Source organism: Propithecus coquereli, unplaced genomic scaffold, assembly GCF_000956105.1.
Source record: "Propithecus coquereli isolate 6110/MARCELLA unplaced genomic scaffold, Pcoq_1.0 Scaffold34, whole genome shotgun sequence".
In the NCBI taxonomy this organism is placed as follows: Eukaryota; Metazoa; Chordata; class Mammalia; order Primates; family Indriidae; genus Propithecus; species Propithecus coquereli.
In genome coordinates this window covers 7,103,565-7,117,497 of record NW_012149063.1, presented here as the reverse complement: position 1 = coordinate 7,117,497, position 13,933 = coordinate 7,103,565, and the positions used below count along the sequence as shown (strand labels likewise).

Genomic DNA, 13,933 nt, shown 5'->3' with positions numbered 1-13,933 from the left:
AGAGAGACTTCATTATATATTCTTGTGTACCTTTGAATTTTAGATCATGTGAATATATATATTTTTTATAAGTAAAATAATGTCATAGAACATTAAATGACACGGGAAGGAGTTCCATTTTCAGCTTGGCTAAGTAAGCTCCTATCAGGCCAACCTTCCCTCAGATTAACTATCGACTTGGGACAAAATACAGAAAAACAACTACCTGGAGGCTCTTTACAGTTAACAAATGCAGGAAAATTATGGAAGGGAGATAACAGTATGTTTCCCTTTAGCCTGAGAGAAGGCCACAATCAATGCCGTGCAATTCTGTGCAAGCAGCAGTAGAAAACCTTGTTCCTTCTGGCAGTAGGAAGTGAGGGGAGAATCCCATAAAAGAGAGAGTCATACATAATATTCTTTACCTGAATCTGAACAGTTCAGGACAATATTGGATAGCAGGAGCCTACAGTCCATCATTTTATGTGGGGAAATGATAATATATTCCTACCCCTTCCTTAAAAAATCAATTTCCCCAAATATTATTAAAACATTTTAAAAACCCATATAACAATCTACCAAGAATTTCTGCATAATAGAAAGCATATAAAATACCAATTATCTATTTATTTTAACACTCAATGAACTTATAGTGGTTGTACTATGTGCAGCTCATAATAATAATGTATCTTATTGAATAAGAATTGCATTTCTTTTCTATATTGCAAAAAACATTTACTATAATGTAAATAGGACTTCTGCTTCCAACCATGAAGGAGAAACAAGGTCCATTATTATCCTCCTACTGTAAATAAACAGAAAACTGGACAAAATAAATACAACTGTTTTTGGACATTGGACAACAGGTGTATAGGATTATGATCCCTGAGAGAAAGGAAACAAACAAGGTAAGCATTACAATCACATTGACTTTCTTGTTGGAAGCAATTTCTAGACCATAGTGAGGAGAGGTGGAACCCAGGGATAGTTCAAAGATACTCTAAATTGAGGAAGCAGAGATCAAAGTTCAGGGAGGCCAGGGTGGCTAGAAAATGCAGAGCAGAACACCAGAGAGGAGGAAGCTACTCAAAGAAAATGTTCTCAAAATCTATATAGTGGTTCCCTAGAGCTTTTGACAAAATACCCATTGGCATACACACATAGGGTGAAACTCCACATGGCCAAACAAAGAATAATTTTTTTTGTTTGAGAAATTAGGAATTGTAAGTTTTAAAAAGTTCATAAAGCTAACACTAGGCTGGGAATTTTTCAAGTTCTCAACAGCTGGAGTAGGAAAACCTTGCTTAATACACAAGGCATTCAGTGGAGATCTCAAAGGGATTAACATGCCTTAGTAAACTAGCCCCAGATTAAAGTTACTCTAGAGATACCATAGAAAAGCTTAAAAACAGGCTTAAAAGGGATTAAACTGTTCCATAACTTAACTAACTGCTAAAACAAAGTCCAACATTGTTTAAAGGTATAAAAAGAACTTCAGTATTCAACAAATAAAATCACAATGCCCACCATCTGAAGATTACTAGACATGTGAGTAAGCAGGAAAATGCAAACCTAAACCAGAAGAAAATTAAGTCAACAAAAAAGACCTAGAAATCAAAGAGATGATTAAGTTAACAGGCAAGAATGCTAAAACAATTATTATAAATATGCTGAATATGCTCAAGGATTTAAACAAAACTTGTAGGTAATGAATAGAGAAATGGAAGTTATATAGAAAGAACCAAATGGAATTGGCAGAGATAAAAAATATATGAAATGAAAATATTACTAGATGATATTAACAATAGATGAAATAACGTAGAGGAAGAAAGTATCAGTGAACTTGAGGACATAACTAGAAATTATTGTGGTAGACGTAGAAACTACATCCTTTCATCTGAACCCCCATTTGACTTAAATGTTTTTGATGGCAGTTACATGTTGATTCATTAAGCAGATTTCTAATTTGGATGGGAAATTTGAGTAAAATATAATTATTTGTCATATCAAATATTCACATAGTGAGTACAGAAATACAGGTATGCTGGAATCTTGTGTGGTTTACTGATTCCAAACCAGTGTTTGTTTCTTGGCAGGCACAGGTAGCTTTAGCTGAGCCTGCAAAATACATGTGGCTCAGAATTCAATCTCTTACAAGAGACTACTGATCCATAGGCTACGGCAGCAGGCAGTTCAACTCCAGACTAAAACTGGGCAGGTAGTAGAGTAGCATTTTCGGACTCATAGCCTTAGTAAGGAGTCCAGTTCCTACTCCCCAAATGGAATTTCACCTAGACACCTATATTCTCACAGAGGCTTACACTCTAGCCTTTAAGGCTTTTATCTGGTCCATAATCCCCTCTTGACACAGAGATGAGGAGGAACGTGTGGGGAGAAGACACCTCAAGTATTGCTAACATTATGGGTCCTCTCTTCATTTTTGCTAACTAGTGAATTCCCTTCTTGTATTGAACTTAGCTATATATGTCTTTAATGTTTAGATATTTTATCCAACATTTCTAAAGTTCTGGAGTAGAAAAAGGGAATTCTTGTATCTGTTCTGTTTGTCTTCTTGGCCAGAACTTCTAGAGATAAATTTTGTAATAAGAAAATAACCGATAAGAGTATTATCAAGAGATAATAAAAGAAGCAGCAGCAAGAGTCAAAGAAGCCCTTCTCCATGTTCCAATTAATTCTGAGAAGAAAAGTAATCCCAATTTTATTTTAGGAATATTAACAGGAGATTAAAAAAATAGGGTCTAAGGATTGAGAATCTGAACTTGACCTTTAAAAGAATCATCACCCTCTCAAAACTGTATATCACTTATCTCAAAAATAGCTTATAAATATCACATTTTCAGTTTTAAAAAAGCTATATTTTTACTAAGTATAATTCCTCAAAACACATTTTATCATTCCCACATTATATCTACACAAAATGTAATTTGTCATTCTGATATTATTTAAATGATAAAAATTACCTTTGTGTTTATTTAGAAGCTTGTAGCCCTCACAGTATCTGCCTGAGGAAGTCATCATCTTGGCTGTGTCAAGATAAGAGTATGTTGCAGCAAAATCAAACTCCTTTTTACCGTCCCACCAACCTTTCTGCTTAGCATAGTTTCTCATGTCTGGGTGTTCCCGATCAATCTTGGTTGTTATAGAAAGCTGATTAGAAATATTACGAACTCCCTCTATTTTCAAAGAAGAAGAAAAGGAAAAGGAAAAGTCATATTTAACATAAAGCATCTATCTGTAATTGTGATTCTTAATCACTATTTAAATGTAAATATAGACTTCTATGTGTATCTATTACATATTCAGAATAAAAAGTGAATTACTTTTTAAAATTAAACTTTTTATTTTGAGATAATTGTAGATTCATATCCAATTATAAGAAATAACACATTGTACCCTTTACCTTGGTTCTCCCAATTGTAACATCTTACAAAACTATAATATAATGTCACAACCAGAATACAAATATTGATACAAAGTAAAGAATACTTCCCGTTGCTACAAGGATCCCTCATGTTGCCCTTTTATAGCCACATCCACTTATTTCCCTACCCCCAATCCTTCATTAAACCCAGGCAACCACTGGACTGTTCTCCATTTCTATTGTATCATTTCAAGAATGTTATATAAATAGAGTAATACAGTATATAAACTTTTGGCTATTTTTACTCAGCACAACTCTCTGAAGATTCATATAGGTTACTATATATATTATGTCAACAGTTCATTCCTTTTCATTGCTGAGTAGTATTCTATGGTATGAATGTATTGTAGTTTGCTTAATCATTCACAAGTTAAAGGACATATGAATGGTTTTCTGTTTTTCGCCTCCATGGAAAAAGCTGCTATGAATATTTGTGTACAGGTTTTTGTATAAATATATGTAATTTTTTTATTTCTCTGGAATAGGCACACAGGAGTGCTATTGCTAGGTCACATGGTAATTGCAGTTTTTTAAAAGATGGCCAAACTATTTTTCAGAGTGACTGGCTGTACATTCTTATGAGCAATGTATAGATGAACCAGTCTCCACATTCTCGCCAGCATTTGGTGATGTCATTATTTTTTAAAATTTTATTCACAGTTTATACTTACTTGAAAAATGTCATTATTTTTATTTTAACTATTTTAACTATTCTCACCAGAGGTATAGTGGGATCTAATTGGGGTTTTAGTTTGCATTTTCCTAATGGCAAATGATACTGAACATCATTTCAAGTGCTTATTTGACATTTGTATATCCCTTTGGGTCAAATGTCTCTTCATACCTTTTGCCTATTTTCTAATTAGATTTTATTTTACTTTTGAGTTTTGAGTGTTCTTTATATATTCTAGGTATTAGTCTTTCCTATGAACTACTTTTTTTTAAAGAAATCATAAATACATCTAGAACAGAAACATAAGGCTTCCAAAAATATCATGGTACTAAGTTATAAACAAAATTTTCAACTAAAATACAAAATAGAGAAGATATAAAAGCCTGTCCTAAAGAGATTATAATAAATGAAACATATCATATAAATAAAAATTGCTAATGTTTTAAAATCATTTAAAATGACAATCTGCCAAGTACAAATCAATTAAATTACTCAAATGAAGTCATACTTGGGATATTCTCACTACAAAAACCAGACTTGAGTCATGATACAATCAAAGACAGAAGAATTTTCTATCTAATAGATAATTCCCTACAGTTTAACAATTTAGTTCTTGGGCTCATTTAATTACAGAAAAAGAAACTAGTTAGCAAAGTTAATCTACAACTAGATAATCATACCCAATAATGAAAGTGTTCATTTTGAATATCCATGTGGGGCTTTTTCAACAGAATGTATTTTATTCATTTCTCTCTCACATGTAGCACATTGAATAAAATAAAAAGGGATCAATGGTACAATCAGGCCAATTATCATAATAAGAAAAATAGTCTAAGTTCAATTTTATACATTTAAAAACATACATGCAAAACATAAAATGTCCATTAAAACAACTGGGAGGTAAGAATACATGATTATGCTTGAACACAAGGTTGTGCTCTAATGAAAGAACACTGAGCTGAGAATCAGAATGGAAAGATTTAAATTTCAAGTCTTTCACTCAGTACTTTAAGTCACTTTACATCTTTGGCTTTCCTCACTTGAAAAATCAGAGGACTATATGATCACAAAGAAACCATGGGAAAGAAAAACCAAAGCATTCTAAAACGAATTGTGTTATTTTATTCAATGGTATCAAATTTTTATGTTTTACTATTATATCAACATATCCTTTCTAACTACCAACCCACAAATACCCATCCCTTAAGCCCACTCCCATTTCCTCACCTCTACTTTAACAAATGATAAAATTTTAGAGTGAAGCTCAAAGTTAAAAGAGGAAGAAATGGCAAGGGGTTATTAAAAAGTGAAAAAGTACTATAAAATAGCAAAGAGCTGCTGCAAAGAAAGTATATACTATGAAATTCATATTCCCAAATCTAACATTCTCTTTTTATCTTTTTCAAGAAAGCTCTTTATAGTGCTCTTTCACTGCTCTTTCAAATTTTTTAATTTCTCTTGCAGTTACTACATTGGATTATAAATCTTGACAGACAATTAAATGCAATATCTGCAGTTAAGGGCATTTTTTATTAATTGTAAAACAAATCACAAAAAGTTGTCCATACCTTGTACTTTTTCTGCTGCCCAGTACTTCCCTGCAGTTTCCAGAATCCAGGCTTCATTCCTATCAGCTATCAGGAAACTGTTGTGATAGCTAAAAAGCATCCTACCCTCTGTACAATTTCCACCCTGGCCATATTTTTCTAATAAATCAACAATGACATTGAGGGCTTTTTCAGCTGTATCAGCTCTTTCAAGGCCAAGTCTAAAATAAGAATATTAAAGTTCTCAGATTAAAATAAATTTCCATTATTTTTCTCAAATAATTTCATGCTCATGAGATTTTGTGTTTATATTCAAAGTAAAAATCCTTTCAAGTTAACAGATAAAATGAAGTCTAACTTTTAAACTTTTCCTTCTGAAGTCAGTTTAGAATCATGAAAACAAAGTTTCTAGAGTCAAATGTTCAAATTCCAACTTGGTAATTATTGGCAAGTTACTTTATCTCTGAATGTCAGGTATCTCATTTGTAAAATGAGCGTAATAACACATGAAGTTATTATGAGAATTAGTTAAGGTGTGATACACAAGTACATTAGGTACTTCCAATGAATCATAATTTCCAACTTCTTCCCTTCTCCCAATTAATAGTATCCAAGAGTCATGAATTGCATGCTGGTATTCTGAAGCATTTTTGACACAAATTATAAAGTATCAAAGTAAAAAAAAAAAAAAAAAGAAAAAATAGGAAAACAGGCAAGAGTTATACCAAAATTTAAAATTTCAACAAGTTCTATAGTACAAAATATAACAGAAAAATAACCTGACGAGGTCCATGCCCAGTAGAGCTTCTTCATTACAAACTTCTTCTCTTCCCCACACAGCTTCATTCCCAATGCAAACTCCATGCTCATTGGCTCCCATTTCTGCCCCCCACAACCATGCTGGGCGACTAAGGACAACAGCATATGTTTTAGGAACTTGATCAATTTCTATATAAGTACACTGTAATAAAAAAAAAAGTCACAGCAAGAATCACAAAACCAAAAAAGTTATCAAAATCCAGAATTTAAAAAAATCAATCAGAAGACATGATCATTACGAAAGAAGTGAAATATAACTTAATAGAAATTTTCACTAATAAAAGCATTATCCTTAAAACATATTCAATTCAGAATTGACCCTTTGCTGAGCATCTCCTGTTATAAAGCACTCTGCCAAGAGATATATTAAAGATGAATCAGATATAAATCATGCTTTCAAGAAACTAAGACTTGCAGCCGGGCGCGGTGGCTCACACCTGTAATCCTAGCTCTCTGGGAGGCTGAGGTGGGCAGATTGTTTGAGCTCAGGAGTTCGAAACCAGCCTGAGCAAGAGCGAGATCCCCGTCTCTACTAAAAATAGAAAGAAATTAATTGGACAAATAAAAATTTATAGAGAAATTAGCCGGGCATGGTGGCGCATGCCTGTAGTCCCAGCTACTCGGGAGGCTGAGGCAGAAGGATCGCTTGAGCCCAGGAGTTTGAGGTTGCTGTGAGCTAGGCTGACGCCACGGCACTCACTCTAGCCCGGGCAAAAGAGTGAGACTCTGTCTCAAAAAAAAAAAGAAACTAAGACTTGTGCACATTAACTAAGATACAACAAAATGTATAGTATAAGGGCCATGAAGTGAAATAAAGATGGGGTGTTAAAGAAGCTCAGGAGAGAGATGGTTTCTATTATAGTTGTGATATCCTAAAACATTTTTTGTAGAGGAAGATGTATGTGAGTTGAAGCTTAAGGAAGCAATTCTCAACCTCAATGTCCAGTGTTTCTTGATTAGTGATATAAGTACCCATATGGTAGCCCTTAAATACAAGAGTATTGCCATAGCATCCCATGTCACATGTCAAAGTCATCCATCAGGTATGTCCATAGCAATTAAAAGAATGAGAATCGCTGGTTTACAGGATAGGTTAGATTTAAATATGAAGAGATAAAGTGAAAATGGTATCCCAGATGAATAGTCTCAGAAAAAAAAAAGGCAGAGTATACAGAAAAAATCTAATATTTAGTATATTTTAATATTAGAATACCAATAAAATAAATCCAAAGAGTATAAATTAGCAACAAAAGCATAATGTGAAACTTTCACTTTAAGTTCCATGTTAAATACATTTTTAAAATTAATTTTTAAAGGATCCTTTAATTAATGTGTATACTACCAAGTGACTGCATAAAATGAATGTTGATAGTTATCACAGGGCCTAATAAACCTTTTGCAATGTGTCATAAAACTCTTACTCCCAGAGTCTGGAATGACTTTTCTATTCTACACCAGAACTTATACCAATTCAGAATCAGAATCCTTTTTGTCCATCAAACTCTAGCTAACCCCAATTCCTATGAAGCCTTCCTTGATCCCCAGTTTGAATTAAATGTTCCTTTTCTGTTGCTACAGCATGCTGCTCTTACTTAAATTTAGCATTTAACCATCCTCCTTTATAATGGGGATAGCTGCATACATATCCTCTTCCTATATTACACTCTAAGGCCGTGGAAGACCAAGTCCAAGTCTTGACAGCTGACTTTAAATCCCTTGCCCTATCATGCTTGCATATGGAAAGTATTCAAATATTTGATCAATGATTGAACACTTTTTATTATTATTCTTTCAACTTCTTCTAAATCATTTAAATAAAAGACCAAAAGTTTATTTCTGACTCAAATTATTTCTCAAATTTAAATTCTTAAATTTTAACTTCTATAGTCTCTGCCAAATTGCTAATGATAGAAATAACTGTTTATGATATTTATTTAAAAAACATATTGCTAACAAAACATGTATTTCACCTACCTTAAGATGTTGTTCCAAGTTATCATGAACTGCAGCAGGAAAATAAACTACCTCTTGGACTTCATCGCGGAGTCTATCTGAATTTTTTCCAAAAATAATCCTTTTATCAACTGTTGTTGGAGGTAATGCCACAAAAGTGTCACAGGAAAAAGGCTCCATTTTTTTTTAAAACTAAAAATTATACAAAAGTTTTAAAATAAAAAGAGAAAGCATATTTTAGTATGTTAAAAACCAAGAGTTTTACTCAATGACCTAGGAATATTATTTCCATATCTAATTAAGGATGTTCATTAAAGTTTTAAATTTCATATACCGTAGTATAAAAATCAATAAGAATATGACTTGGGACTCAATCTTGTACTAAAAGAGTCAATAAGAAAATAACAATGAGAACTACCTTCTTCTAGTCTATGGTTCAAATTTATTCTCTAAGACCTTTCTCTCCTGACGCTTTCCCTGAATTTCCTTTCATTATTTCCATATTTGGGGATCCTTGTACATAGCTCTACTGTCGTAAAGGGTATATTCTACTATATTTGTGTACATATATGAGTTCCCTTACTGGACAGTGAGATCCTTGAGGGCTGGCAGTATGTCTTATTAATCTTTGTATTCTCATTGCTGGACCTTATCTTATGTACCCAGTGGTATTTCCTCAAAGGAAGGAAGAAAGGGTCTCCTTTGAGCTGGGGAAGAAGACACACAGATCATAATACTTAACACCGAATTTTGAAACAGACTCACTTTGTATTCTGACAAATACAAAGAGGATGTCAATATAATTCCAAATTATTGATATTTCCAACAGGAAGTTCACATACATAATTTACAAATCCTAATTGTATAATTTAATATCTAGATTATCTCTTCAACTGTAATTTGGAAAATCTCAAATCCTCAGTTTTTATAGAATACCTAAGTGTCTTATACTTTTTATTTTGCTTTCGGAATGGACACAATGTTTTGTAGTTTCCTTTTTTAACATGCCTTTACATAGGCAGATACTAGTAATTTAAAAACAAAATTTAAGTGTAGTAAATGTTTCATTAAAAAGAAAACTGCCAGGTGTGGTGGCTCACCTAGCACTTTGGGAGGCTGAGCTGGAAGGAGAGCTTGAGGCCAGGAGTTCAAAACCAGCCTTGGTAACATAGTGAGACTCTGTCTCTACAAAAAATAGAAAAGTTACTTGGGTGTGGTGGTGCATGCCTGTAGTCCCAGCTACTCTGTGCACTCTACACTGCACTCTAGCCTTGGCAAGAGTGAGACCCTGTCTCAAAAAAGAAAAGAAAACAAATGACTAAAGAAACAAACAACGTCAGCTTGAAATTCCTAAGGGTTTTTCTCTTCTCCCCAGTGACGAGAAGACAGAGGGTCATGATTGCTTCTGTTTTGTTGTTTTGTTTTTGTTTTGGGTTTGGTTTTTGTTTTTTTTTTTTTGCTTCTACTTTAATGGATGCAAATGTTCTTTTCTTTGTGTTTTTCAACCTTCATGTCCTGAACCTCCTTCTATTTGTGTTCCAAACTTAGTTCCACCACTACATAACTTTGGCAGGCTGTTTGATCTCTCTCTCTTTGCCTCTTGCCTGATCAGTAAAACAAACTATATCACTTCATGGGGCTGTTATGAGAACTTAATAAGGCAACATATGAAGAGTTTTGCAAGTACATGGAACACAGTAGACACTTACATGAAAGCTGTTACTGTTATTATTTGGTAGAAGAGTATATGTCTCACAAATATCTTATTCTTAACATCACCCCGCTGGAGGACTTTGTTGGTGGATCACCTACGGCAGTAGCAGCCACATCCACTCAAAACTCTGGAGTCCCAAGGGCCACATGAAGCTGCACTAGGTGACCTGAGCTGTCTAATTGGGGCCGTAGGGAAAACTAAGGAAACTTGCTGCCTAGTTATAAATGGCACCTAGTTCATTAAGGAGGTGAAGCCTTGAGAGCCTTTACTAATTCCTAACGCGTATTCGTCATTCAACAAACGTTTATCGAACATCTTTCTGCGTCAGGCAACGTATAGCTGGAAATAGCTGGGAACAAAATAGGGCCTCCGCTCTTGTGGAGCTGTCGTTCTGTTCTATCCGCTGTTAGTCCACCGAGCACGTTCAGAAATACCACATCGCTGAAACCTCACAAACGTACTACAGTTAGGGCAAGAATTACTATGACCATCTCCATAACACAGATAAGAAAACCGGTGCAGAAAAGTTTTTGCAACTCGAGTCAGAGTCCACAGAAAGTAACGGGCTCGAACCTCAAGCACCTCTTGCAGAAAAGCCGCCGCCGTCCACCCCGCACCCCAGCCGGTGGCGCTCTAATGGCAGCAGGCGCAGCTGAGCCTAGAGCCCCTAAATGAGGCAGCTCTGCGCATCTGTTCGGTCGGTCTTCCTCTGTCCTACCTCAACTATGCAAGCCCCTCCCCCGTGAACCCCCCCTCACCTGGCTTCCCATATACCTGAAGTGACGCAGGGAGGGCGAGAAGTGGCAAGTGCCGGCGCCGATTGCCGGAAGCCTTTACCTTTGACCTCGGAAGTTCCCGATGCCGCTGGAAGCGCAATTCCGGTTAGGCGGCGGAGTTTGTTTACGGTGCTTCCACATCTCGCCGCTGCTTTCCCCAGCTCTAGCTCCAAGATGGGGAAATCCTTCGCCAACTTCATGTGCAAGAAGGACTTTCATCCCGCCTCCAAATCCAATATCAAAAAAGTGAGTAAAGAGACCCGGGAGGGATCTGGCCCACAGCGACTGGCTTCCCAGGGGCTGCTGGAGATGAGAGTGGTGGTGTTTCTGAGATCCCCAGGACAATCCCCTCTTCTCCAGGCCTAAAGGCCTGATGTTCTTGCCCTCTTCTCTGCTGAGCAGCTAACGAAGCGGGTCGTCAGCGTTCATTCTGCATCAGCGAGACTCGGACAGCTCACAGGAGCTCGGTCGGCCAGAGTGTAAACTCATAAGACTGATACTAAGAATTCCTCAATACTTCGCTCAGCCGATTCTGTTTTGTCTTTTCGGACCCCAGGGATTACGACTTCTGAGCTCTGCTCTCACTCATTATTTATTTAAGATAGATTTTAAAAGAGAAATTCACCCGATAATGTAGTGTCTATTTGATGACTTCGCTGAAGTTTAGCGTTTTAAATAACTACAGGTGTTCTAGGTGCAGTACCTTGCTGAATATTATAGCAATGAAAAGCAGAATGGTGAAGGAGAAATAATCAGGGCATTGGAGTCAGACCTGGATTCTCATTATTCCAGCACAGTCACTTTCACCCTTAAGACCTTGCACAAAAATATTTCTGATTTTTAGTCTTTTAATCTATAAACTAAGGAAATTGACTTGTAAAATTGTGAGGATTAAATGAAATGATATAAAGGATTTGAAACAAAGGAGGCACCTATTACTGTGCCCACCACATAGAGGTGGTGCTCAGTAAGATGTTCATTTTCCTTAACATACAAACTTGTGAAAATGTAACTAAGCTTTTAATCGTTGTTAAAACCAGTTATAGCAATGATGAGATTTTGCTATACTCCCCTCACTTCCAGACCAGTGCTACTCAACTTTTTCTCATTATTGCCTTCTTTAGGAACCTTTTTAGACATTTTTTTCCTATTAATGCCCCCCCCATGAAATTTTAATACCACAGATATAATGTATATCTATTTATGAACTATACATAAACATACAGTTTATCTAAAAGTTTACATAAATTCATTAAGTTGGAGTTAAGGTTTTTTTCCTTGCTTTCCCCAAGTACCAATTGTCTAACCCTTGGGGATTAGCGATAGTCCCCCCATTAAGAATTTATGCTATAGACAAGTATTTCTCAACCTCAGCACTACTGACATTTTGAGCTAGATGATTCTTTGTTGTAGGAGACTGTCCTGTGCATTGTAAGGTGTTTAGCTGCATACTGGGCCTCTTCCCACTAGATGCCAGTAGTACCCTGAGTTGTGACCAAAAAAAAAGTCTCCAGACATTGTCAGAATCGCCTGTGTTGAGAAGCACTGCTCTAATCAGAGGATTCTTTAACAGATAATTAATACCAGTGGCATAGCAGTGGCACCCTTGGTTATGAAACGGAGGAGCTTACTGATCTATTTGGAAATCAGGCTGCATGTTTATTTTAACCTGCTGCAAGCAGTAGAGCTAGTTGGCCACAGCTGATAGATAAGTCTTGGGGAAAGTCTGGGTTTGCATGCGGATGAAAAGAACAGGAGGGGATATTGATGACATATGAGAAAACTCTTGTCAGAATAAATTGTTCTTTAGTTTTTAGTTGGTGAGTTTGTTCTCCCAGAACTGACGAATCAGAATCGCATTTATTTCTGCGTCATTTTAATCATATTTGTAGGACCAGAGTTATATACCTTGAAAGGTCTTTAGTAATCATCTAGCCCTATCTCCTCATTTTATAAATGAGGAAACAAATTTGCCAAGAGTTATACAGCTACTTAAAGGTTGAACCAGAAGTAGGATGTAGCCCAGGTGTGGTGGCTCACGCCTATAATCCTAGCACTCTGGGAGGCCGAGGCAGGCGGATTGTTTGAGCTCAGGAGTTCGAGACCAGCCTGAGCAAGAGCGAGACCCCGTCTCTACTAAAAAAAAAAAAAAAAAAATAGAAAGAAATTAGCTGGACAACTAAAAATATATAGAAAAAATTAGTGGGGCATGGTGGTGCATGCCTGTAGTCCCAGCTACTCGGGAGGTGGGAGGCTGGGGCAGATGAATTGCTTGAGCCCAGGAGTTTGAGGTTGCTGTGAGCTAGGCTGACGCCACGGAACTGTAGCCAGGGCAATAGGGTGAGACTCTATCTCAAAAAAAAAGGAAGTAGGATGTAGGACACTTGATTAGCCCAGCGCTTTTTCCACTATGACTATACCAGGCTGTGTTTGCATGGTTACAGTTACAGGAGGGAGAGGTTTCCTTGTATATGGTTGGCTCAGGTAGCTTTTGACACCAACCACAGACATTTTCTTCCTCTACATACTCAAAAGTATAGTTGTTACTGTTTTTACAGGAATGAAGAGATGGAATTCAGGTGCTTGATTTCATTTGCTCTGTTTTTTTACATTTAGAGACAAATGTACCTGAGAAAGCATAATTTGTTTACTGGAACTTTTGACATTTAGCTTTATAAAATTCAGTGAAACAGCTTTCATACAAGAAAAAAGAAATGTACAGAGAATCACTTTTGCAAATCCACTATGAGAAATTCAGTTGCAGGCTTAGAACCTACATTCTTCTCATCTGTGTAAAGTGTCATACAAAACAACCAAATGTTGTTGGTCTCTTTGATCTTTCACATTTTTCCCAGGTTAGAGGAGAAGAATGAATTGTTTTTGTTTAATAGATCTTTCTAGGTAATTAACACTTTATTGGGGGAGAGGGTAACTTTTAACCTTCTTTATTAACTAAGGGTAAAGGAACTATTGAAAAATAAATAGAAAAAATAATAAGTAAAGAGTGGGGGGCATTCTGGGAGGCTGAGG

The 13,933-nt window shown here is 36.0% G+C and overlaps 2 protein-coding genes across 2 annotated transcripts in view; one reads left to right on the top strand and one right to left on the bottom strand.

Annotated features, from left to right (window-relative positions):
* SCRN3 (secernin 3) overlaps positions 1-10,953 on the bottom strand; it is a 33,813-nt gene extending 22,860 nt beyond the window's left edge. The window contains exons 1-5 of the mRNA XM_012650688.1: positions 10,902-10,953; positions 8,435-8,605; positions 6,421-6,602; positions 5,663-5,862; positions 2,961-3,173 (exon numbers count right to left, since the gene is read on the bottom strand). Coding sequence (XP_012506142.1) covers positions 2,961-3,173; positions 5,663-5,862; positions 6,421-6,602; positions 8,435-8,593 — 754 coding nt within the window. The 5' untranslated portion in view covers positions 8,594-8,605; positions 10,902-10,953. The remainder of the gene's footprint in view (positions 1-2,960; positions 3,174-5,662; positions 5,863-6,420; positions 6,603-8,434; positions 8,606-10,901) is intronic.
* Positions 10,954-10,988: 35 nt separating this feature from the next.
* Positions 10,989-13,933, top strand: part of CIR1 (corepressor interacting with RBPJ, 1) — a 64,816-nt gene continuing 61,871 nt past the window's right edge. Inside the window, exon 1 of the mRNA XM_012650687.1 lies at positions 10,989-11,149. Within this exon, the coding sequence (XP_012506141.1) occupies positions 11,078-11,149 (72 nt within the window). The 5' untranslated portion in view covers positions 10,989-11,077. The remainder of the gene's footprint in view (positions 11,150-13,933) is intronic.